The 25053-nt window shown below is 35.6% G+C and overlaps 1 protein-coding gene across 9 annotated transcripts in view; it reads left to right on the top strand.

Moving 5' to 3' along the window:
- CYSLTR1 (cysteinyl leukotriene receptor 1) overlaps positions 1 to 24844 on the top strand; it is a 179041-nt gene extending 154197 nt beyond the window's left edge. For all 9 annotated transcript variants that reach the window (XM_053202519.1, XM_053202517.1, XM_053202518.1 and 6 more), the window contains 2 exons: positions 17806 to 17891; positions 21338 to 24844. In XM_053202519.1, coding sequence (XP_053058494.1) covers positions 21365 to 22387 — 1023 coding nt within the window. In that variant the 5' untranslated portion in view covers positions 17806 to 17891; positions 21338 to 21364 and the 3' untranslated portion in view covers positions 22388 to 24844. The remainder of the gene's footprint in view (positions 1 to 17805; positions 17892 to 21337) is intronic.
- The last annotated feature ends 209 nt before the right edge of the window (positions 24845 to 25053 follow it).

The following is a 25053-nucleotide window of genomic DNA, read 5'->3' as shown; positions in this document are numbered from 1 at the left end:
TATACTGATGCATGTTCCCTCTAAAGCTACTTTGTTGAGAGGTTTTTTTTTTTTTTATCATGAATGGATGCTGTATTTCGTCAAATGCTTTCTCTGCATCCACTGAAGTGATCATATGATTCTTACCATTTCTTTTTTTAAGGTGATGTATCATGTTGATAGATATACAAATATTAAACAACACTTCCAACCCAGGGATAAATCCCACTTGATCATGTTGAATGACTTATTTAATGTAATATTGGATTCAGTTTACTAGTATTTTGTTGAGGCAGAATTAGTGTCTGTAGTTCTTTTTTAGTGGTGTCTTTATCTGGTTTTGGTATCAGGGTAATGCTGGACTCATAGAATGAATTTAGAAATTTTCTTTTCTTTTCCATCTTTTGGAATAGTCTGAGAAGAATAGGTATTAACTCTTCTTTAAATGTTTGGTAGAGTTAGCCTGTGAAGCTATCTGCTCCCTTCAGTTTTGTTTCTTGGGAGTTGATTATTGATTCAATTTCTATCCTTATTATTGGTCTCTCCAAGTTTTCTATTTTTTCCTATTTCAGTTTTGGTAGTTTATATGCTTTTAGGAATTGATTCATTTCTTCCAGTTTGTCCAATTTATTGACATATAGTTTTTCATAATATTCTAATTATCTGTATTTCTGTGGTACTCATTATTATTTCTCCTAATTTCTGATTTTATTTATTTGAGTCCTTTCTTTTTTTCTTGATAAGTCTGGGTAGAGCTTTTTCAATTTTATTAATTTTTTCAAAAAATCAGCTCCTGGTTACATTGATCTGCTGTATTATTTGGGGGGGGGGTTAGCTTGGGATTTTTTTTTTAGTTTCTGTATCATTTATTTCTGCTCTAATCTTTATTTTTCTTTCTTCTGCTGGTTTATGTTTTGTTTGTTGGTTTTTTCTAGCTCATTTATGTGTAAGTTTATATCGTTTATTTGAGATTTATCTTGCTTCTGTCAGTAAGCCTATATTCCTATAAACTTCCCTTGTAGAACTGCTTTTGTTGCATCTGAAATGTTTTGGATCAGGGGCACCTGGGTGGCTCAGTCGGTTAAGCATCCAACTTCAGCTCAGGTCATGATTTCACAGCTTGTGAGTTCGAGCCCTGTGTCAGGTTCTGTGCTGACAGCCTGGAGCCTGCTTCTGATTCTCTCTCTCTCTCTCTCTCCCCCTCTCTCTCCCTCTCTCAAAAATAAACATTAGAAAAATTGAAGCGTTTTGGATCATTGTGTTTCAATTTTCTTTTGTTTCTATTTAGTTTTTTTTTATTTCTTCTTTGATTTCCTGGTTGATCTATTCATTGTTTACTAGCATGTTATTTAATCTCCATGTATTTGTGGTCTTTCCACATCTTTTCTTGTGGTTGACTTCTAGCTTCATAGCATAGTTGTCAGAAAAGATGCATGATATGAGGTTGATATTTTTGAATTTGTTGAGGCTTGTTTTTTGAGCTAATATGTGATATATTGTGGAAAATGTTTCATGTGCACTGGAGAAGAATGTGCATTCTGATGTTCTATGATGGAATGTTCTGAATATAGCTGTTTAGTCCATCTGGTCCAGTGTTTCATTCAAAGAAATTGTTTTCTTGTTGATTTCCTGCTGAGATGAGCTGTCCATTGATGTAAGTTAGGGTGTTAATGTCCCTTACTATTATTATGTTATTATCAATTCCTTTATGTTTATTATTGTTTTATATATTTGGATGCTCACACATTGTGTGCATATTTATAATTGTTTTATCTTCTTGTTGGATTGTCCCCTTTATTATTATGTAGTGTCCTTCTTTGTCTCTTGTTACAGTCTTTGTTTTGAAGTTTATTTTTTCTGATTATGAGTATTGCTAGTCCAGCTTTCTGTTTGACATCCATTTGCATGATAGTTTCTCCATTTCCTCACTTTCAATCTGCAGGTGTCTTTAAGTCTAAAATGAGTCTTGGAGGCAGGATACAGATGGGTCTTGATTCCTTTTAATATTTGAGAGATAGAGAAAGACACAGAGTATAAACAGGGGAGGGGCAGAGAAAGAGGGATACACAGAATCTGAAGAAGGCTCCAGGCTCTGAGCTGTCATCACAGAGCCCGATGCGGGGCTCAAACCCACGAACTGTGAGATCATGACCTGAGCCAAAGTCGGATGCTCAACCAACTGAGCCACGCAGGCGCCTCAGATGGGTCTTGATTTTTTATCCATTATGACACCCTATGTATTTTCATTGGAGTGTTTAGTCCATTTACATCAAAATTATTTTTTATATGTATTTATTGCCATTTCATTACTTTTTTTGTGCTTGTTCCTAGAGATTTACTCTGATCTTTTCTTTCTGTCATGTTTTGCTGATTTTTAGTGATATATTTGGATTTCTTTCTCCTTATTCTTTGCATATTTATTAGTGGCTTTTGATGGTTAACCTTAGGTTTGCATATAACCTCTTCTGCAAATAGCAGTGTATATTAGGTTGATGGTTGTTCAAGTTTGAACTCATTCCTTTCTCCTCTCCTTGTCACATTTTTGATGTATGTTATTATATTTTATATCCCTTTTTTTGTGTGTGAATTCCCTGACTTATTTTTTTTAGAAATATTTATTTTTACTGCTTTTGTGTTTCCTGAATTTATATTGTTTCCTTTGGTCTCTTCTTTTTACTCAAAGAGTCCCCTTTAATATTTCTTGCAGGGCTGGTTTAGTGGTCACAAACTCTTTTAGGTTTTGTTTCGGAAACCGTTTATCTCTCCTTCTATTCTGAATGATAGCCTTGCTGGATAGAATATTCTTGGCTGTGGGTTTTTCCCATTCAGCACTTTGAATATGTCATGCCACTGCCATCTGGTTTGCCAAGTTTCTGTTGATAAATCTCCAGCTAGCCTTATGGGGCTTTCCTTGTAAGTTAAGGACTTATTTTGTCTTGCTCCTCTTACAATTTTTCTTTATTATTTTTCAAAGTTAATAACAATTATGTCTTGGTGTTGACTTGCTTTTGTCGATTTTGATGGAACCTTTTCAAAATGATGTCTGTTTCCCCAGTTTATGGAAGTTTTCAGTTATTATTTCTTTTCTTTTAATACGAAATTTGTTGTCAAATTGGTTTCCATACAACACCCTGTGCTCATCGCAACAGGTGACCTCCTCAATACCCATCACCCACTTTCCCCTCCCTCCCACCCTCAATCAACCTTCAGTTTATTCTCAGTTTTTAAGAGTCTCTTATGGTTTGGCTCCCTCCCTCCCTAACTTTTTTTTCTTTCCTTCCCCTCTCCCATGGTCTTCTGTTAAGATTCTCAGAATCCACATAAGAGTGAAAACATATGGTATCTGTCTTTCTCTGTATAACTTATTTCAGTTAGCATAACACTCTTCAGCGTCGATGGAACTGGAGAGTGTTATGCAAAGCTATTATTTCCTCACATAAATTTTCTGCCCCCTTTTCTCTCTCTTCTTCTAGGACTCATATAATATGAATATTACTGTGTTTGATGGAGTCACTGAGTTCCCTAAGTTTGTTTTTGTGCTATATAATTCTTCTTTCTCTCTTTTGTTCAGCTTTATGCTTTCCATTATTTTGTCTTCTAGGTCATTAATTTGTTTCTCCGATTCTTCTAGTCAGCTGTTCATTCCATCAAGCATGTTTCTGATCTCATTTATTGCACTCTTCATCTCTGATTCTTTTTTAACTTTTTTATCTCTGTGGTAAAGGCCTCCCATATGTCTTCCATTCTTTCCTCAAGCCCACTGAGTATCCTTATGATCACTGCTTAAGTTCTCCATCAGATATGTTACTTATATCTGTTTCACTTAGATCTCTGGCTGTGACCTTATCTTGTTCTTTCATTTGGGAAAAATTCCTCTGTCTTCATATTTTGTCTAAGTCTCTACTTTCTCTGTGTTAGAAAAGCCATTTATATCTTCTTCTCCTGAAAGTAATGGTCTTATGAAGAAGATATCATGTAATGCCCAGGTCGGCTTTCAGTAAATGCCTCCATTGTGTATTGTGTGTGCTCTGCTGTTATATTCTGGCTCCTGTGTCCTTCATCCCAGTCATCTACAGAGGCTCTCCTTGCCTACTGCGGGCAATGTTTGGTCTCTGATCTGAATGTGATGAGTTTTAGCTAGGTGTGCTCTGGTCTCTTGTGAAATGAGACCTGTCACAACCCTTACTGGAACTGAGGCCTTGTAAAACTCTCTGGTTGGGAGACATGGCATGTGTAGGGATTTTACTGGTTTTCCAGTGGAAAGTCCTGCCAGACTAAGGAACGCATGACTGAGAAGGGAAGTTCCACCAGAGCCAAAGGGTTGGAGTTTGGTATAAGCAAGTTAGGCAGCCAGTGTCTGTGCTGTACTGCTTCCTGTAGGTGGCTCTGTGTTTATGCTGAGGGGTAGGGTAAGGAAATGGTGGCCAACCAGTTCCTTTCCCTGACAGGTGTGTCCATAAATGCTCTCAGTGATGTGCTCTGATAAGAGCAAATAATATCCCCACTGTGTGCCCCAAGTGTTCTTCAAATGATTGCTTTCATGCTGTCCTCCTCTGGGGTTGTTTGCCTGTCTTCTCTATAGGAGCAACTCAGTGCCTTCCGGGCTCTATCCCAGCCAATCCTGCTGACCTTTTAAACTCTAGATTTTAATCCTTGCTGGTTGCAAGAACTCATGAAATTCATCCCCTCTTGTTTTCCACACCAATGGCTTTGGGGAAATGTTCTCCTTGTGAATTTCCTTGTGTTCTTATCTCTCTCTTGCCCTTCTCCAAGGACCATAGAACCTTTTTTTCCAAAGCACGTGAAATCCATTTGTCCGCTATACCATGTCTTGACACTTCCTGCTTTCTTAAGTGTACAGTCTTCTCTACCTTTAGTTTTGGAGTTTGTTCTGTCCAATTTTAGGTCAATTTCTGGAGTATTTTGGATGATGTGATAGTTATCTAGTTGTGTTTGTGGGACGAGGTAAGCCTAGGGTCCTACTCTGCTGCCATCTTCCTGCTCCTCTTTTAGTATTTACTACATACTGGTCTTGTATTTTTACCAATATCTTTATATTGTAAATGTATTCTCTAAGGTCACCACTGACCTCCTAATCCAATCACTATGAACTTCATTCTCTTTGGTCTTTTGGAAACATTTAAAATCAATTGCCATATTTTTCCTTAAGATTGTTCTTAAATCTAAATATTTTCTATTTGGATGTTTCTTTCAAATTGTAAACTTTAAAATAACTACAGTTTATAACCTAACTGTGAGTTTTGGGTATTTTAAACAACAGTAGTCCTCTTGCTTGTTCATGATGTAAACTGAAGAAATTTTCTGCCATCCCCTCACCACCATAACCAATATCTACCTTTCAAAAACATACATTTTTAAAGCAAACAAACTTATCTTAAAATCAACCATGTTCCTTTACCTCTAATTTTGAAATATTTCACTGGTTTCCTATATTTTGGAAAACAAAGTGGGCTCAATGTAAATGTTCACATCATCTCCTTGCTCCTTATAGAAAGTATATTTCTCCCCTAATGCAGACTAACTTTTTTCCTTGGGCACTTAATAATCCAAATGAGTGAGTCATTTTTCCCACGTAAAAAGATTTGTAATTTGCTTTATTCCAACAAAATGCGATCAGTAGTATAAAGTCCCCAAATTCAGATTAATACAGCTGCTCTTATTTTTGTGTTTTCAAATTCTTTTTCACAGTCTTTAGGGAGCAAATTTCAGAATTAAGTTCTCCTAAGATCATTTTAGAGTCCAAATGCCAGAACACAAACAAACTCCCACCTGTCATTCTGTTGGTTAAAGTTGGCTCTGGCATCTCCCCTAATTAGGGTTATTAGAGACATCACGTACACTTGACTACCTCTCAAGATGTTACCTATAAGTAAACAAAAATGTTTCTGATTTGTTTATATTGGATAAATAACAACTTCAAAATAGATGTTTCATTTCTCAAAAGATGATTCAAGTGGGGCAAAGCTGGAAGTGGACCTGGGGGGAAGGGGTTGGGTAAAAACAATGGATACTTATAAATGATGACAAGATAACATTAAAAATAAATTAAACAATGGTATTATAACACATAGTCTCAGGAAAAAAAATCACTGATCTAAAGAGCAAGGATATTAGCTTACTTTGGTGCATTCCTATTCTACACACAAGATACAGGCCTGTCTCAACAATCAGAATTTTAAACTAGCATGTCAGAGTAACCTTGTACATGACCAAAGTTTTGTCAAGAGTCACTATTACAATAGTTGAACTGTCACTTTCATTATACAGAATATCTTAGTTTGAGAAAACTGTACATCTAAAAAGATGCCACATATTATTTCAGGGCTCTCTGTCTGAGAACTCTAAGCACTCTTTCGTACTTACTAGTGGATTTTTCCTTTCTCCAGCTGGTAGTTCTTTGGCCTCTTCCATTATTTTCTTTCTCTGTAAGACAGAAGGTTGGATAGGAGATTAAGGCTAGATTGTGGAAGGGGTTGCCTGAAATAAAAGGTTGGCATTTTATTATAGTCATTGTAGGCTCTTGAACAGCAAAAAGATTGGTGTATCCAAAGGTTAAAGAATGACCACTGTAAAAAAATAAATAAATGAATAAAAAGAATGACCAGTGTGGCAGTGGTGTGTAGATGATTTTGAGAGAAAAGAGCCTGAAATTACTGGGGTATGAGAAACATCTCCAGGAATTACAAAAGTTCAGCATGGCTAAAATACAAAGTGCATGTAAAAAGTAGGTAATAATGTCATCTATGTATGAGGTAATGAGAGCCAGAAGTGAAGAAGTAACAGTAGGAATGAAGATAAATGAAGAGGGAAAGATTAACACTTAGTATCACACTATATAAAAGTTAGCTGGAACTGGAGCAAAATTGGGAAGGAGTCAGATTCTTCCTCCCTTCCCCCACCCCCAGCATCTATGGTGTTTTCCCTATCTGTAATTTTAACTTCAGTGTTTTCAAGTCTCAGATTTCCAGTGCCTTTTTGCTATTTTCCTCTTGCCACTAGGAGCTTTAACAAAACTCTTCCAGACTCTTTCCATCTAACGGCAATGACAGAATCTGATAAATTTGGGGATTGAATGACCTAAAGACAATGTCATTTTAACAGAAATTAAGGCTTATTATATACTCTGCAGGATAAATTTCATATATTAGCTAAGATATGAATGGATGTGCTGTTCATCCTGGCACCCTAATACCATATGATCAAGTAGGATGGGCATCTCATACAAGAGATGACAAAAAGGAAACAGCAAAGATGACTTTAGGGGCTTCTCTGTTAGATCTGAAGAATGGTGTTCATACTACCAAAACAAGAAGAATGGTGTTCATAATACCAGAACAAGAGATGGTGTAACTTGTTATTGTAAAACAAAAAGGGTAAGGCTGGCTAGAAAGACTTCTGAGCCTTAGAAAGTGGGACAGCTTGGGGGAGGAGCCAAGATGGCAGAATAGCATGGAAAGTTTTTGTGTGTCTTGCGTCCATGAAATACAGTCAGACACCTAGAAAACTGATTAGAGGATTAACACAACAATCTGCACAACCTGAACCACAGAATTCAGCAGGTACGTGGCGTGGAGAGGTGAATTTGGGGAGTGAGAAGCCGCAAAAGGTAGGGAACCCCTTTTGTGGGTGGAGAGAGGATGGAGACTGGGGGGGGGAAGCATACGGGAAAAGCACCCCTCCCTAAAAGCAGCTGGAGAGAAACTGAAAAACTGGAAATAGCCACAGGGACTAAACTAAAAAAGGAGAAAGAAGAAAGGAGAGGGTTTAAGTTCCATTAAGACTGTAAATAAGGGGAGTGCAGTCTGCAACTCCACAGATCAATACCTGGAGGTGCTCTGGTGGGAAGGGTGAATCCCCAGGCACAGAGTGGGGTCCAGGAGGTTCTCGGGCCACACAGGAAAAAGCAGTTCCACTGCTGGAAGGACATTTGGTGAAGACTGTTGAAACCACCTGGTCCCAGCAGACCTCGGAAAACGGCCACATTCACTGGTGCTTGAACAAGGTCATTAAGGGTGAAGCCTGGTGCCAGATGTATGTTGTGATTTTCTGTAATCCCTGAAACGCTGCTGCTACACTATCTTGAAAACTTTTTCTGGGGTGGGCTGGCACTTGGCCGCAGTCTCGGGCACCGGCAGCAACAGGGTCCAGCAAGCAATCCTGGGTGCAGCCAACATTCAGCCATTGCTCAGTGAGACCCTCCTGCAGAGGGGCAGAACGGGTCAAAGCCAAAGTCCTTCAGAAGTAAGGCGCCAGGGAAAACAGCCACATCTGAGACAAAACTTGGGAGAGAGGTACTGCCTGGGACCTGGTCATGGAGAGTGAAAAGGCGGGGAGTGGACGAGAGCTGAAGACAGAAGACAGGTGCACGATTTCTGATCCGGAAGAGACTGGGTAGCTGGGTGGCAACATATTCACCGCTCCTGCTCATGCAAATAAGCATCTACAAACACTGCAACAATCCACCCCAGTAGGCTAGCAGCGCTATCTAACGGCGAGCGGAGCTGTTACACTGAGCCCCTCCCAACTGGGCCAACTTCACTCTTTAAAAACACAAGTCTTACCACCGGTTTAGATTGTGGACTACAAACTGCTACATAGACTGACTTCTATGGGAAAACAAAGTAATTTCAGTCCTACTTCAATCTGTTAGCAGGTTCATCTATTCAATTTTCTTTTTTATTTTTTTCTTTTTCTCTTTTACACTTTTCTTTTTTTTAATACAGAAAGAAAAAATTCATTTTTATTTTCAATTTTTATTAAAAATATTTTTTTAATTTTTATTACTATACTTTTTAGTTTTGTGTAAATTTTTTTTTCAAATTCTATTTTACTTCTATCATTTTATTTTAGTCTACTTCAGTGTATTCAACATTTCAAATTTTCAAGCAATTTCCTTTTTACTTTTTTCTTTTCTTTTTTTCTACTTTTCATTTTGTTTCTTGAATGCAGAAAGAGAAAAACTTCATTTTACTTTCAATTTCTATTAAAAATATTTTTAATTTTTTACTATATTTTTTGCTTTTATGTAAATTTTTTCAAATTCTATTTTATTTTCATCATTTTGTGTAGTCTACTACAGTGTATTCACTTTTTTAAATTTTCAAATGATTTCCTTTCCTTTTCTTTCTTTTTTAAATATTTTCTCTTTTTAATTTCTTTTCTTTTTTCTTGAATACAGAAAAAGAAAAACTTCATATTTATTCTCACTTTTATTAAAAATATTCTTCTTTAATTTTTTTCTATTGTATTCTTTACTTTTGTGTATACTTTTTCAAATTCTATTTTACCCCATCATCTCATTTTAGTCTACTTCAGTGTATTCGTTTTTCAAATTCTCAAACAATTTCATTTTTTTTCTTTTTCACACTTTTTTTTCTCTAATCTGTCAAAGCACTTTGAACACCCAGACCAAAACACACCTAGGATCTAGCATCATTTATTCGATTTTATTCTGTGGATGTGTTTTTAATTTTTAATATTTACATTTTTTAATTTTAATTTTTTTGTAATTTCAATTTTTCTACCTCATTAATTCCTTTTCTCCATTCAAAATGACAAAAGGAAGGAATTCACTCCAAAAGAAAGAGCACAAAGAAACGACAGCCAGGGATTTAACCAACACAGACACAAGCAAGATGTCTGAACCAGAATTTAGAATCACAATAATAAGAATACTAGCTGGAGTCGAAAATAGATTAGAATCCCTTTCTGCGGGGAAAAAAAAGTCAAAAATAGCCAGAATGAAATTAAAAATGCTATAACTGAGCTGCAATCACAGATGGAAGCAGTGGCGGCAAGGATTGATGAGGCAGAACAGAAAATTAGCGATATTGAGGACAAACTTATGCAGAATAATGAAGCAGAAAAAAAGAGGAAGATTAAGGCAAAAGAGCACGATTTAAGAATTAGAGAGATCAGTGACTCATTAAAAAGGAACAACATCAGAATCATAGGGGTCGCAGAGAGCAAGAGAGAGAAATAGGAGTAGAAGTGTTATGTAAGCAAATCATAGCAGAAAACTTTCCTAACCTAGGGAAAGACACAGACATCAAAATCCAGGAAGCAAAGAGGACCTCCATTACATTCAACAAAAACCGACCATCAACAAGGCATACCATAGTCAAATTCACAAAATACTCAGGCAAGGAGAGAATCATGAAAGCAGCAAGGGAAAAAAAGGCCATAACCTACAAGGGAAGACAGATCAAATTTGCAGCAGACTTATCTACAGAAACTTGGCAGGCCAGAAAGGAGTGGCAGGATATATTCAGTGTGCTGAATTAGAAAAATATGCAGCCAAGAATTCTTTACCCAGCAAGGCTGTCATTCAAAATAGAAGGAGAGGGGCACCTGGGTGGCTCAGTGGGTTGAGCGTCTGACTTAGGCTCAGGTCACAATCTCGCGGTCCGCGGGTTCGAGCCCCGCGTTAGGCTCTGGGCTGATGGCTCAGAGCCTGGAGCCTGCTTCCGATTCTGTGTTTCCCTCTCTCTCTGCCCCTCCCCCATTCATGCTGTGTCTCTCTCCGTCTCAAAAAAAAATAAACGTTAAAAAAAATTCAAAATAGAAGAAGAGATAAAAAATTTCCCAGACAAACAAAAATTAAAGCCGTTTGTGACCACTAAACCAATAAATTTTAAGGGGGACTCTCTGAGGGGAGAAAAGATGAAGAAAAAAAAAATATATATATATATATATACATATATATAAATACCAAAAGCAACAAAGATTAGAAAGGTCCAGAGAACACCACCAGAAACTCCAACACTACAAGCATCATAATGGCAATAAAGTCATATCTTTCAGTACTCACTCTAAACATCAATGGACTCAATGTTCCAATCAAAAAACATAGGGTAACAGAATGGATAAGAAAAAAAGATCCATCTATATGCTGTTTACAAGAGACCCACTTTAGACCTAAAGACACCTTCAGATTGAAAATAAGGGGATAGAGAACCATCTATCATCCTAATGGTCAACAAGAAAGCTTGAATAGCCATACTTATATCAGACAATCTAGACTTTAAAATAAAGACTGTATCAAGGGATGCAGAAGAGCATTATATCATAATCAAAGGGTCTATCCACCAAGAAGACCTAACAATTGTAAACATTTATGCACAAAATGTGGTACCACCCAAATATATAAATCAGTCAATCACAAACATCAAGAAACTCACCGATAGTAATACCATAATAGTAGGAGACTTCATCTCCCCATTCACAGCAATGGACAGATCATCCAGTCAAAAAATCAACAAGGAAAAAATGGCTTTGAATGACACACTGGACCAGATGGACTTAACAGATATATTCAAAACATTTCATCCTAAAGAAGCAGTATATACATTCTTCTCCAGTGCACATGGAACAGAATAGACCATATACTGGGACACAAATCATCCCTAAGTAAGTACAAAAAGATTGAGATCATACCGTGTGTCTTTTCATACCACAATGCTATGAAACTCGAAATCAACCACAAGAAAAAATTTCGAAAGGTAACAAATACTTGGAGACTTAAGAACATCCTACTAAAGAATGAATGGGCTAACTAAGCAGTTAAAGAGGAAATTAAAAAGTATATGGAAGTCAATGAAAATGATAACACCAGAAGCCAAAATCTCTCAGATACAGCAAAGATGGTCATAAGAGGAAAGTATATAGCAATCCAGGCCTTCCTAAAGAAAGAAGAAAGATCTCAGATACACAACCTAACCTTACACCTTAAGGAGCTGGAAAAAGAACAGCAAATAAAACCCAGAACCAGCAGAAGACAGGAAATAATAAAGATTAGAGCAGAAATTAATGCTATCGAAACCAAAAAAGCAGTAGAACAGATCAATGAAACCAGAAGCTGGTTCTTTGAAAGAATTAACAAAATTGATAAACCACTAGCCAGTTTGACCAAAAAGAGAAAGGAAAGGTCACAAATAAATAAAATCAAGAATGAAAAAGGAGATATCACAACCAACACAACAGAAATAAAAACAATAATAAGAGAATATTATAAGTAATTATATGCCAATAAAATGGGTAATCTGGAAGAAATGGAAGAATTCCTAGAAACATATACACTACCAAAACTGAAACAGGAGGAAATAGAAAACTTGTACAGACCCATAACCAATAAGGAAATCGAATTAGTAATCAGAAATCTGCCAAAAAACAAGAGTCCAGGGCCAGATGGCTTTCCAGGAGAATTCTAGCCAACATTTAAGAGAGTTAACACCTATTCTCTTGAAGCTGTTCCAAAAAATAGAAATGGAAGGAAAACTTCGAAACTCTTTCTATGAAGCTAGCATTACCTTGATTCCAAAACTAGACAAAGACCCCACTAAAAAGGAGAAGTATAGAGAGATTTCCCTGATGAACATGGATGCAAAAATCCTCAACAAGATATTAGCCAACTGGACCCAACAAAAAATTAAAAAAATATATTCACCACGACCAAGTGGGATTTATACCTGGGATGCAAGGTTAGTTCAATATCCACAAAGCAATTAACGAGATTCATCACATCAGTAAAAGAAAGGACAAGAAATACATGATCCTCTCAATAGATGCAGAGAAAGCATTTGACAAAATACAGCATCCTTTCTTGATAAAAACCCTCAAGAAAGTAGGGATAGAAGGAGCATACCTCAAGATCATAAAGACCATATATGAACAACCCAATGCTAATATCATCCTCAATGGGGAAAAACTGAGAGCTTTCCCCCTAAGGTCAGGAACAAGACAGGGATGTCCACTCTTGCCACTGTTATTCAACATACTATTGGAAGTCCTAGCCTCTGCAATCAGACAACACAAAGAAATAAAAGGCATCCAAATCAGCCAGGAGGAGGTCAAACTTTCACTCTTTGCAGATGACATGATACTCTATATGGAAAACCCGAAAGATTCCACCAAAACCTGCTAGAACTGATCCATGAATTCAGCAAAGTTGCAGGATATAAAATCAATGCACAGAAATAGGTTGCATTCCTATACACCAACAATGAAGCGACATAAAGAGAAATCAAGGAATAGATCCCATTTACAGTTGCACAAAAAACCATAAAATACCTAGGAATAAATCTAACCAAAGAGGTGAAAAATCTATACACTGAAAACTATACAAAGCTTATGAAAGAAATTGAAGAAGACACAAAGAAATGGAAAAAGATTCCATGCTCCTGGATAGGAAGAACAAATATTGTTAAAATGTTGATACTACCCAAAGCAATCATCATATTGAATGCAATCTCTATCAAAGTAACACCAACATTCTTCACAGAACTAGAACAAATAATCCTCAAATTTATATGGAACCAGAAAAGACCCCGAATAGCCAAAGCAATATAGAAGAAGAAAACCAAAGCAGGAGGCATCACAATCCCAGACTTCAAGCTATACTACAAAGCTGTAATCATCAAGACAGTACGGTACTGGCACAAGAAAAGACTCTCAGACCAATGGAAAAGAATAGAGAACCCAGAAATGGACCCACAAATGTATGGCCAACTAATCTTTGACAAAGCAGGAAAGAATAGCCAATGGAATAAAGACAGTCTCTTCAGCAAGTGGTGCTGGGAAAATTGGACAGCGACATGCAGAAGAATGAACCTGGACCACTTTCTTACACCATACACAAAAATAAACTCAAAATGGATGAAAGACCTCAATATAATACAGGAAGCTATCAAAATCCTTGAGAAGAGAGCAGGCAAATACCTCTTTGATTTTGGCCGCAGCAACTTCTTTCTCAACACGTCTCTGGAGGCAAGGGAAACAAAAGTGAAAATGAACTACTGGGACTTCATCAAAATAAAAAGCTTCTGCACAGCCAAGGAAACAATCAGCAAAACTAAAGGGCAACTGACAGAATGGGAGAAGATATTTGCAAATGACATATGAGATAAAGGGTTAGTATCCAAATTCTATAAAGAACTTGTCAAACTCAACACCCAAAAAACAAATAATCCAGTGAAGAAATGGGCAAAAGACATGAATAGACACTTCTCCAAAGAAGACATCCAGATGGCCAACCGACACATGAATAAATGTTCAACATCACTCATCATCGGGGAAATACAAATCAAAATCACAATGAGATACCACCTTACACCTGTCAGCATGGCTAACATTAACAACTCAGGCAACAACAGATGTTGGCAAGGATGTGGAGAAAGAGGGTCTCTTTTGCATCGTTGGTGGGAATGCAAGCTGGTGCAGCCACTCTGGAAAACAGTATGGAGGTTCCTCAAAAAACTAAAAATAGAACTACCCTAGAACCCAGCAATTGCAATTGCACTACTAGGCATTTATCCACGGAACACAGGTGTGCTGCTTCCAAGGGACACATGCACCCCCATGTTTATAGCAGCACTATCAAGAATAGCCAAAGTATGGAAAGAGCCCAATGTCCTTCGATGGATGAATGGATAAAGAAAATGTGGTATATATATACAATGGAGTATTACTTGGAAATCAAAAGAATGAAATCTTGCCATTTGCAACTACGTGGATGGAACTGGAGGGTATTATGCTAAGTGAAATTAGTCAGTCAAAGAAAGACAAAAATCATATGATTTCACTCATATGAGTACTTTAAGAGACAAAACATATGAACATAAGGGAAGGGAAGCAAAAATAATATAAAAAGAGGGCGAAGGACAAAACAGAATAGAGTCGTGAATATGGGGAACAAACAGAGGGTTCCTGGAGGGGTTGTGGGAGGGGGGATAGGCTAAATGGGTAAGGGGCACTAAGGAATCTACTCTTTTCATCATTGTTGCACTATATGCTAACTAATTTGGATGTAAATTTTTAAAAATTAAAAATTAAAGAAACAAAAGAAAGTGGGACAGCTTTACATCATAAGATTAGCACTAGTTTAGAAACCACTAAAAATGCTTGTGTTGCCTTTAGAGGTTCTGACCAAGTTAATATCCTGAGAGCAGCTAATACATTCAAAGAAGAATTGAGTATTTCTCTCAGATGTTAACCTAAAACTCAGGGAATATCTTAATAGTCTTAAATCAAGCTTTCAAACAACTTTTGTCCATATTTCTCTTCAGTAAAGCCATAGATCTCTCATCCTACTTGCTCTTTTTTCCCTAGGATTAAAGTAAACCAAGGAAAAAAAGTACCCTGGTCTTCATAGTTTTATACAATGGGAAACTGAAAGGAAATTCAGAGATCATATAATATAAACCTATTTAATTGCAAATAAGTGAAAAGATCACAGAGTGGAAGTGATTTATTCAAGATCACACAATTAATCACCCACCATAGTCTGAGGATGGTCCAGGTCTTATGCCTATCAGTTCTACAAACTTTGTACCATGTTCATTGTCTTTCTACATGCAAAGATTCTCTCTTATTTTGATAAGACATTAATGAAAGTATATAAAAATTAATTCAAATCACCCAATATTTAAAACACATTGAACTGTACAGAGCATGAAATACAAAAAGAATAAGACTTGTTTTTTGTTATTTAATTCTAGTGGAACTGGGGTGGGAATTATGAAGAAGTTTAAATTGAAAAACCAGGAGATGACTATGACACAAAACAAGAAATGAAAATGATCAAGAACAGTAAAAACAAAATACTGCAGAACTTTAATGGAGAAAGATACTAAATTAGATTGAGAAGAACAGGAATGACTTTTTTTTATTAGAAATGAAAAAGAATCACTATTACTATCTTCATTTGATAGAAGACACAAGCCTAGGGACACTTGTAGATCATCAGCTCTACCTAGACCACGCTTAGAGAACACAAAGTGTATAAGTCATTCTTGTTTGTAGGTAGTTCTAATGCAGCAACAATAAAGACTATGGTACATGAATTGGGACCTTGTATTCTCAGATTATCTCTGTATCTCTTATTTCCCTCATTCACTGGAGCTTGACCATGTTACAGGTTCAATGGAAGTTAAGGGCTGAAGGAAAGAAATTTACACACACACACACACACACGTTCATGGACTTCAAATGACCCAAATAAAAGATCTGAGCAACTCCTGAATTAAATAATTAAAATTAAAAAATCACATACTCATACTCTTACTTTTTTGTCTGACGTCTACCCACCCAATCACCCAGATAAGAATGGTAGAATCTAATTTTGGCAGAAGCTGCTGTCAGAGACAAGAATCCTCTAGGAAACTGAAAAAAAAAGAAAGAAAGGTAAGGAGTCAAAGTATTGAATGCCCACTATGTGCAAAGCTCAGAATTTCTTAGGAAATAATAGAAGACACCTCAGAATCCCAAACTTGAGGAAACACTACACTGTTGCCCAGACAATGTGACATTTACTTATTTGTACATGTAGTGTGAATTAAGTTATAATTGCACAGCTACCATGGAAATGGATAACTAGTACATTAGCCTGGTAATATTATACTTCTCACAGATAGGTCTTGGAAATTCATAAACTTTCTTTCTCTTTACACACTAAGAAAAAATATGTTTTGTCTAAATACAAAATTGTGACAGAGCCAAAGTTAATTTTCTCTATAAATGAATTGAATTATATAATTTAAGGTTCAGAGAAGACTTTTTTCATTCGATATTCTGTCAGTATACCTTTATTGATTACAGAGACCTAGGACAAGCTAAGCAAAAAAAAAGTTTACTGAATAAAAGCCAACACAGTTTGACTAATTTGACTAATTCCCCACCTTCAGTCCATACTTCATCCAGACTGCTAGTAGTACATTACCTATATCAACTCCTTACCTGGAGAAGAAGGGAAATTCAGAATGGGAAAAGAAGTTGGAGAACATCTTAAAATGATTATCTGAACACAGGGTGGATTCAATACACAATATTATAGCTATAGGTTGAGATTCCTACTTTTAAATATATCTATATTTTATATTTCTGAATTTCCTTTATTTTCCTTGTGATTTCCTTTTTTTTCAGCAGAGTTCTTTACAAAGGCCCAGTGTGTTTATACTTGCTAAGAATAAACTGGAGGAAGGTGTTTATTTTGTTGGTACTTAGACCATAGATAAATAAAAAAGTGGCCAGTCTCCGTAGTCCTTGCAGACAGGGACGAAAATTGCCATAGGGGAATACAAATTTAGGGGGGGAAGTGTCCAGGTTGCTAATGTTTCATGAAAACCCTTCTTTGTTCATTTCTTGGAGATTTGTTATACTTTGTTAGATTTTCTGATATGGTTTAATTGAAGAGAAGAAGCATATACTCATGAAAAGTTAACTGTACAAACTACAAAACAGTTGGTTTCTGCAGGTATATAATATATGCCAAATTAGTGATATAAACAATAACTACTATTATGAGATTTTTAGGGAGAAGAGTCCAAGGTCCTCTAATCTATTATTCCTTAAAGGAAAATTGTCCCTAAACCATTCCAGACAGATATATCTGAAGTTCTAAGTCTTCTTTCTAGCAAACTATATCTTCAGATATGAACTTCCAAATTATTTCCCCTTTGAACTTAATACCAAATGGTTTAGAAAAGAAAATAGGGAAAATATCATGGTTTCATAGAGAGAGGAGTATTTTTATGATACTGTGTTCATCTTTAGATATGGAAGCTTCCTGCACACAGAAACAAATATCTGTGATCAGCCCTGGCCTCTATTCCAAGTTTCTCCCCTGGGGATGTAAAAATGAATGGAAGGAAAAGAAGGAAGCATGGAATCCAATAACTAGCCCTAAATCTGTCCTAAAGCTGTGATGTCCCATGACACACTCTGTATCTGTACTTAAGGCCACTAAGCTCCCATGACCCTTCCAGAATACTTCTAATGTCATTAACTTTTTTTTCAATCTTATGATTTCAGCTTAGGCTTCATCTGAAATTACATTATAAGAAGCACTGACCACTAACTAGGAACATTTCTGAAAGGCACTGCAGTGTCAGAAAGAGGTATGGCTCCATTTTCTAAATCAATCTTGTTTCTTCAACTTGCAAATTATCTTAACAAAGTAACCTTTTTTGTCATCTGCACCAAAAATTAATTTTATGTATGTTTATTGCTTGTTTATATTGACTAATTAATAGCCCATTTGCTTTGTTCTAAGATAGTTCTTATCATACTGTGTTGTAACCTCTCCATACTTCTCAGTCATCACTCCTCTCCATGAACAGATTATGAGCTGCTTGAAGGCATGGATGGGATCTTAGGTATCTATGTATCCTTAAAGCATAGATCTCATTATTGGGGGATCATACATAGTAAGTTCTATAAAAATGAATTAAATGTTGTTTAAGATAAGCAAAGCCATCATTTGTGAAATGAGTGCCTTAGACTAAGTGATCTCTACCCCTCCAGGATTCATTACTTGTTTGAAAGTTTTATAATTTTCTTTTTATAATCTAATATAAGTCATGGATGTGACTTAATTATAAATAAACAATTGAAACTAAATACAAACATTACTAGGAAAACTTAAGTTGGTCTGTAAGGACTGGAAAGTTTATTAATGGGACAAATGACCATCTATTTTTCATTAATTTATTTATCAGTTTTATTTGGCATCTTTTATTCAAAGATCTGGGAATTTCAAATTTCTAATATTTAACAGAAAAATAAATGGGTGGTCTGTGTCAAGATATTAATGTTTTTTAATCTTACAGTTAGCTTTATTATTTAGTGCTTTCCTTAATACTTTAGGAAGCAACTTTGCTTTAGGCTCTGAGGGTGGAATAATTTTAAATGATATTGGAATGCAAAGATAACTCTAAGTGGTTTTAAATTATAAATAATACTTTAAGGGGCACCTGGGTGGCTCAGTCAGTTAAGTGTCCAACACTCGGTTTTGACTTAGGTCATGATCTCAAGGTTCATGGGTTTTGAGCCCTGCATCAAGCTCCACTCTGACAGTGTAGAGCCTACTTGGGATTCCCTCTCTCTCTCTGCCCATCCCCTGCTCATTCTGTCTCTTAAAATAAGTAAATAAACTTAAAAAAAAACTTTCAGATAACAAACTTGTTCACCATTCATGTATTCATTCATTCAGCCAAAATTTATTGAGCACTTATGGTCAAGGTACATATGTATTAGCCCTATGTGACATGCTTTCTTATATATCAACAAGATAGTCTGTAAGGGAAGACAACATATATGTACAAATTGCTGATCTGAAAGATAAATTTAAAGTTCCCCAGAAGAGAATATGATAGAAATTACTGTGGAAGGAGGATAAGGAAATTCTTAGTCAAGGAGGGTGTAATTTGAGCTAAAGGGGGGGGTAGTTTTTGCATATACATAGATGAAACAAAAAGCATTTAGGGAAAAAGAAATACCATGAAAAAAGATAGCAGATGGGAAAACATGTAACACATGTCCCTAGCATAATAAAATAGTTGTTTCATTGAAGTACAGTGTGTGTAGGGGTGTCTGGGTGTCTCAGTCCGTTAAGTATCCAACTCTTGATATTGGCTCAGGCCATGATCTCTCTGTGAGATCAAGCCCCGCATAGGGCTCTGGGCTAACATCACAGAGCCTGCTTGAGATTCTTTCTCTCCCTCTCTCTGCCCCTCCCCTGCTCATGCTCTATCTCAAAATAAATAAATAAACATTTTTTAAAAAAGAAATATAAGGTGTGTAAAAGAGAAAAGTGAAAGAGAAGCTAAGAAAATTCAGTTGCAACTAGAGTATAGAGATCCTTAAATATCAGGCCAAGAAGTTTGGATTTTATTCTGAAGGCACTCAGTGACCATTGAAGGTTTTAGAACAGAGCATGACATAGTTGAAAGCTCCAATATATGGAAATTATTCTGGAAATAATGATGTAGTGAGTAAAGATGGTGGTAGGAAAGACAGATGGTAATTAATATCTTTCAAGTGTAGTTCTTAAAACAAAAGTTATATCAAAAATCTCAACAGCACCATCTAGTGCCTCAGCATAACACTGCCCAGTTTGTGGAAAACCTAGTAATAGGGCTAACAAAAAAAGACTAGATTAAGCTTAGGTGGTTTCCCTTTTTCCCATAATTGCACCTGAGTTCAGGGAGCCAATGGTGAAAGAGGTGGGTAGCTGGAAAAAAACCCGAGAAATAAACCAGAAGTTGGGAATAGTCACCTCGTTTTTCTCTTTGATCTTAGATATCCACCCTCATTGTTTTTGTCATATACCAACAGTTCTTGGTGAAAAATAATGAAATTTTTTAATCAAAGAAAAAATGGAACTGGCCAAGTTGTTAGCAGTAGTAAACCCGGGAAGTTATATCCCACCTACAACCACTACCATAGCTGTCTGTTTCTGTATTTATAATTCAGAGACAAGATCAGTCCCCTCTATTGTTGGGACTTCTTTATATTCAGTCAGTCTTTCCACCTTACAAACCCCAACCAACTCTTTCTTACTAGGGAGCAGAAACTGTGTAAAAGTCCGAGAAATAAGACTTCAGTAAAAAATTATCCACCATATTATACATTGATGACGTGCTCCCACTTTCTTAAAGAATAAAAGAATCTGGAGGAACACTAGAAATCATTACTTCTACATTGTTTCATCCCTAGCTCTATCTGATCAGAGCTTGTTTACTGCCTTAATTGACCGTCTTGATATAACTTAACTAAATTAGACCAAGTAACAACCCCTTGGTATAAAGAGAAATGATCATGTATTGCTGAATAGTATGACTTTGAGAGTGAGTCTAGGAAGAGAACAAGGATAAACAGTTACAACAATACCCTTACCCAGAAAGTATATTTCAACTAGTTATGCTACATCTTTCCTCAGAGCCTTAACTTATGGTGCAGATTTTAGAAACGTGTTTTACCTCTGGAACTTTTTTCTCTAATTAAAGCAACTGGATGAGCATCAACCAGCAGATGTTACCTAGGCAGCTTTCTTGAAGAAAACAAGCATTTTCAACTAGATCATATTCTCCAAGTGAATTCAATGCTCTTCCAATAGGTAGATGATGATAGATATATAACTATAGGTAGATAGAAGATAGATGAAATTTATATTTATGAAACTACTATCTTTAAAGATTTTATCTAATAGAGAAACAAACTCAATTAAAAGGAAGATTTACAGAATAGTACTAGAGTAATATGACTTAAAGAAAAGCAGAGATGTTTTAGCTAGGTCTTGAAGATTAAGAGTAAGTCCATTAGGCAAACTTGATGGAAAAAAGAGGGGAAAAAGAGTTTTCTTTGAGCCTGTAGGACCCAAACCCTTCTCTTGGAGGCAAGATGCAGCTGAATATCTCTTCATTTCCCCACCACTTGTGCTTCCTACCATGGTCAAAAAGTATATATAATGACACTACAAAGTGAAATCTTAGTACTTCCTGTAATTTATTATCTGGTAAAAAATGGTAAGAAAAAAAAATATATATATATGTATGTATTTTAGGCACCAAGCAGACATTCCTAGAGAAATATGGATGGAGTTGGAAATCTGACAGTTTCCTCTGCCAGTAATAACACGTGCAATGATACCATTGATGACTTCCGCAATCAAGTGTATTCTACCCTGTACTCTATGATCTCCGTGGTGGGCTTCTTTGGCAATAGCTTTGTGCTCTATGTCCTCATAAAAACATATCATGAGAAGTCAGCTTTCCAAGTATACATGATTAATTTAGCAGTAGCAGATCTACTGTGCGTGTGTACACTGCCTCTCCGTGTGGTCTATTATGTTCACAAAGGCATTTGGCTCTTTGGTGACTTTTTGTGCCGCCTCAGCACCTATGCCTTGTATGTCAACCTCTATTGTAGTATCTTCTTTATGACAGCTATGAGTTTTTTCCGGTGCATTGCAATTGTTTTCCCAGTCCAGAACATTAATTTGGTTAAACATAAGAAAGCCAAATTTGTGTGTGTTGGCATTTGGATTTTTGTAATTTTGACCAGTTCTCCATTTTTAATGTCCACATCTTACAAAGATGAGAAAAACAATACCAAGTGCTTTGAGCCTCCACCGGACAATCAGGCTAAAAATCATGTTTTGGTCTTGCATTATGTGTCATTGTTTGTCGGATTTATTATTCCTTTTGTTATTATAATTGTCTGTTACACAATGATCATTTTAACCTTACTGAAAAATTCAATGAACAAAAATCTGTCAAGCCGTAAAAAAGCTATAGGAATGATCATAGTTGTGACAGCTGCCTTTTTGATTAGCTTCATGCCATATCATATTCAACGCACCATCCACCTTCATTTTTTACACAATGAAACTAAACCCTGTGATTCTGTTCTTAGAATGCAAAAGTCAGTGGTCATAACCTTGTCTCTGGCTGCATCAAATTGTTGCTTTGACCCTCTCTTATATTTCTTTTCAGGGGGGAACTTTAGGAGAAGGCTGTCTACAATTAGAAAGCATTCTTTGTCCAGTGTGACTTATGTACCCAAGAAAAAGGCCTCTTTGCCAGAGAAAGAAGAAGAAATATGTAAAGAATAATTTAAGCCTATTTCTAATGCAAATCAATGAAAAGAGTTTCCCAAACAAGTATTATCTCAAACTATTTGTAATAAAAATAAGAATTTCCATTAATAATTTACAAATACTTAAATGAATGTGTGCCTATAAATATATCTCATTTATGAATCCACACTGTTAGGGGTTGTAAAGATATTTTAAGTGTTAAAAATTCGGTCCACAACTATGAACTAAATTATAAGTGGTTTGTTTGACCATTCACCAAAAGGTGAAGAATATTTTTGTCTTGGCATTGTTAAAAAAAATGGATCTGAGATCAAAGTTTTTCTCCTCAAATAAAAACTTTACAAAGGATAAGAAATAGCTTTTTAAGATACAAAATTAGCAATTAGTCCCCAATCATCCTAACATATCCCTTTGCAGGCATGTCATCAGATGAGAACTGGAATAACCGAGGACCTACGTAAAATGTCCCATCACCCTCTTTCTTTGTAATATTGACTGACTAGGCAAAGTAGGGCCATTTTTTTTCCAAAATAGAATATGCAAGTGATAGAACAGTAATATCCAACCAAATAGTCCTAAAGGCCCCATGCAATGTGCAATCTGGAAACTGAAGAATATAAGCCTGGTCAAAAACCAGTTTGTGTCCAGTTTTCTTCTGCTCCTAACCCCAGGCTCTCAAAAGAGAATAGTGGAGTTTTTGTGGCTTATTGACATTATTATAGGTAATTCTCTCCCTATATGACATACAATCCTTCCTTAGGAAACTAGACAACTGGCACCTCCATATATGAAGAAAAGTAATTTAAAATTTATCTAAAGAAGAGAGAAGGGATTCTACTTTTCTTCTACATGCTTATTACTGGTATCAAAACTAGCTCCAATAGGTTCTGAATAAAAATTTGAATGTTGATATTACAAATTGTTTTAAGAAGTACTTATATTTATACAACTATGTCAGAGATTTTGCTCTATGATATACATTTATGAGTAGAAGTTATATTTTATTATTGTTTTATACTTTTTACTTCTTTATTGGCATATTGACAGGAGTATCAAGGATATATTTACAGTGGGTTTTATATTACAGTGGAATCTTTGTTCTTAAGACACAACTTGATTATAGCTGAAATATAATATTCATGGCAAGATTTTGCTGAAGTGTGGTCTGTTCCTTTATTCTGTGTTTCAAAAGGCACATTACCTCAGAGGAAATAAATGATAATGATGAAGAAAAAAAGAAAGTTATGAAAGGAGAAGTTCTATCTGAATCTTCCATATGTATGTTATTTCTATTTCACTTCTAATGTTGCAGCCCTTTAGGAAAACACTCAAAACAGAAATAAAGAGGACTTCTAAGGCATAGTAATAACTGGTGCTTACTTATTTTTATTTTTAACATACCTGAGATTTAGCAGTATCTACACTTTTATCCTATACCATTTTTCCTTGGTTGAGACAAAGATCAAACATACTATTTATCAAAAAAATCAGTCCTCATTTATCATGTACTAAGCTTTCTGTTATTCAGTAAGTATAGTGTGGTAGAAGAGCACTAAATTGGAAGCTAGAACACCTGGTTGCTAATCTTGTCTCTATTACTTACAAGTGGTATAACTTTAAGCAAGTGACATGAGTTCTGATCGTCAGCTTCCTCATTTATAAAATAAGAATAATTTTTATATTCTGCCTTATTACAGGGCATTTTTGAAACTCAAATGTGATCATAACATACATACAGATGTTAACATACAGATGTTAAAGCTTTACTTTTAAATAATTTTAAAGTACATAGATGATTTTGTTAAAAATAATGATTCATATTTATTACATGGATTCTAAATTTTGAAAGAATTAGAACAAAATATAGGCATAGTGAAATTCTAATGCACATAAAAGAAACTTGTGTCTTACTTATTCCCACCTCTAGGTGTTTTCCTATGTTTTCACTTCCACTAGCAGTCCCACTTTCTCCCACATAGAAACATACCATAATTCAATCACCTACAATCTAACCATGATTTGTTATTCTTTAATGTCATTTATTTTTGTATCTTATATGAAACTGTTTAGTACTTATTGTCCTTTTTTTAATATGTGTATGTATTTTCTCCCAAAGTGGAATCATCATTTTATGGGATTATAAATTCCTTGAGATTGAAAAATATGCCTTTTAACCATGGTACCTAATAATTATTGAGCTTTTATTCTGTTTTAAGTGCTTTATCTATATCAACTCATTTAATGCTTAAAATTGCCCTGTGATATATATAACATTCTTATCCCTGTTTTGCTGACTTAGGAACCAAGGCACAAAGAAATTAAGTAAATGTCCATTGTCAGGCAGCTAGTAAGGATCAGAACTAAGATTCAAATCTAGGTAGTCTGACTCCAGAGCTCAATTCCTTAATTTTCTATGCTATCCTGCTGGACCATGTTCTATCTTCAAAATAAAGAGTAGAAGCAAGGGTTTTTTCAATGATTTATTTGTTTATTTGACAAAATACATTTAAATAACCTACAGTCTTAATTTGTTTACATGAACACATGAACCATGAACTAAAGCCTATGATTTTATTTGGAAAAAAAATCTTAAGAATATTGTATACTATCCTAGAATATTGACATTAGAAGGACTCTAATGTTTATAATTTCTAATGACTATATAATACCCTGTGGCATTA

Source organism: Acinonyx jubatus, chromosome X (assembly GCF_027475565.1).
Source record: "Acinonyx jubatus isolate Ajub_Pintada_27869175 chromosome X, VMU_Ajub_asm_v1.0, whole genome shotgun sequence".
In the NCBI taxonomy this organism is placed as follows: Eukaryota; Metazoa; Chordata; class Mammalia; order Carnivora; family Felidae; genus Acinonyx; species Acinonyx jubatus.
This window is presented reverse-complemented; position numbering and strand designations above follow the sequence as displayed.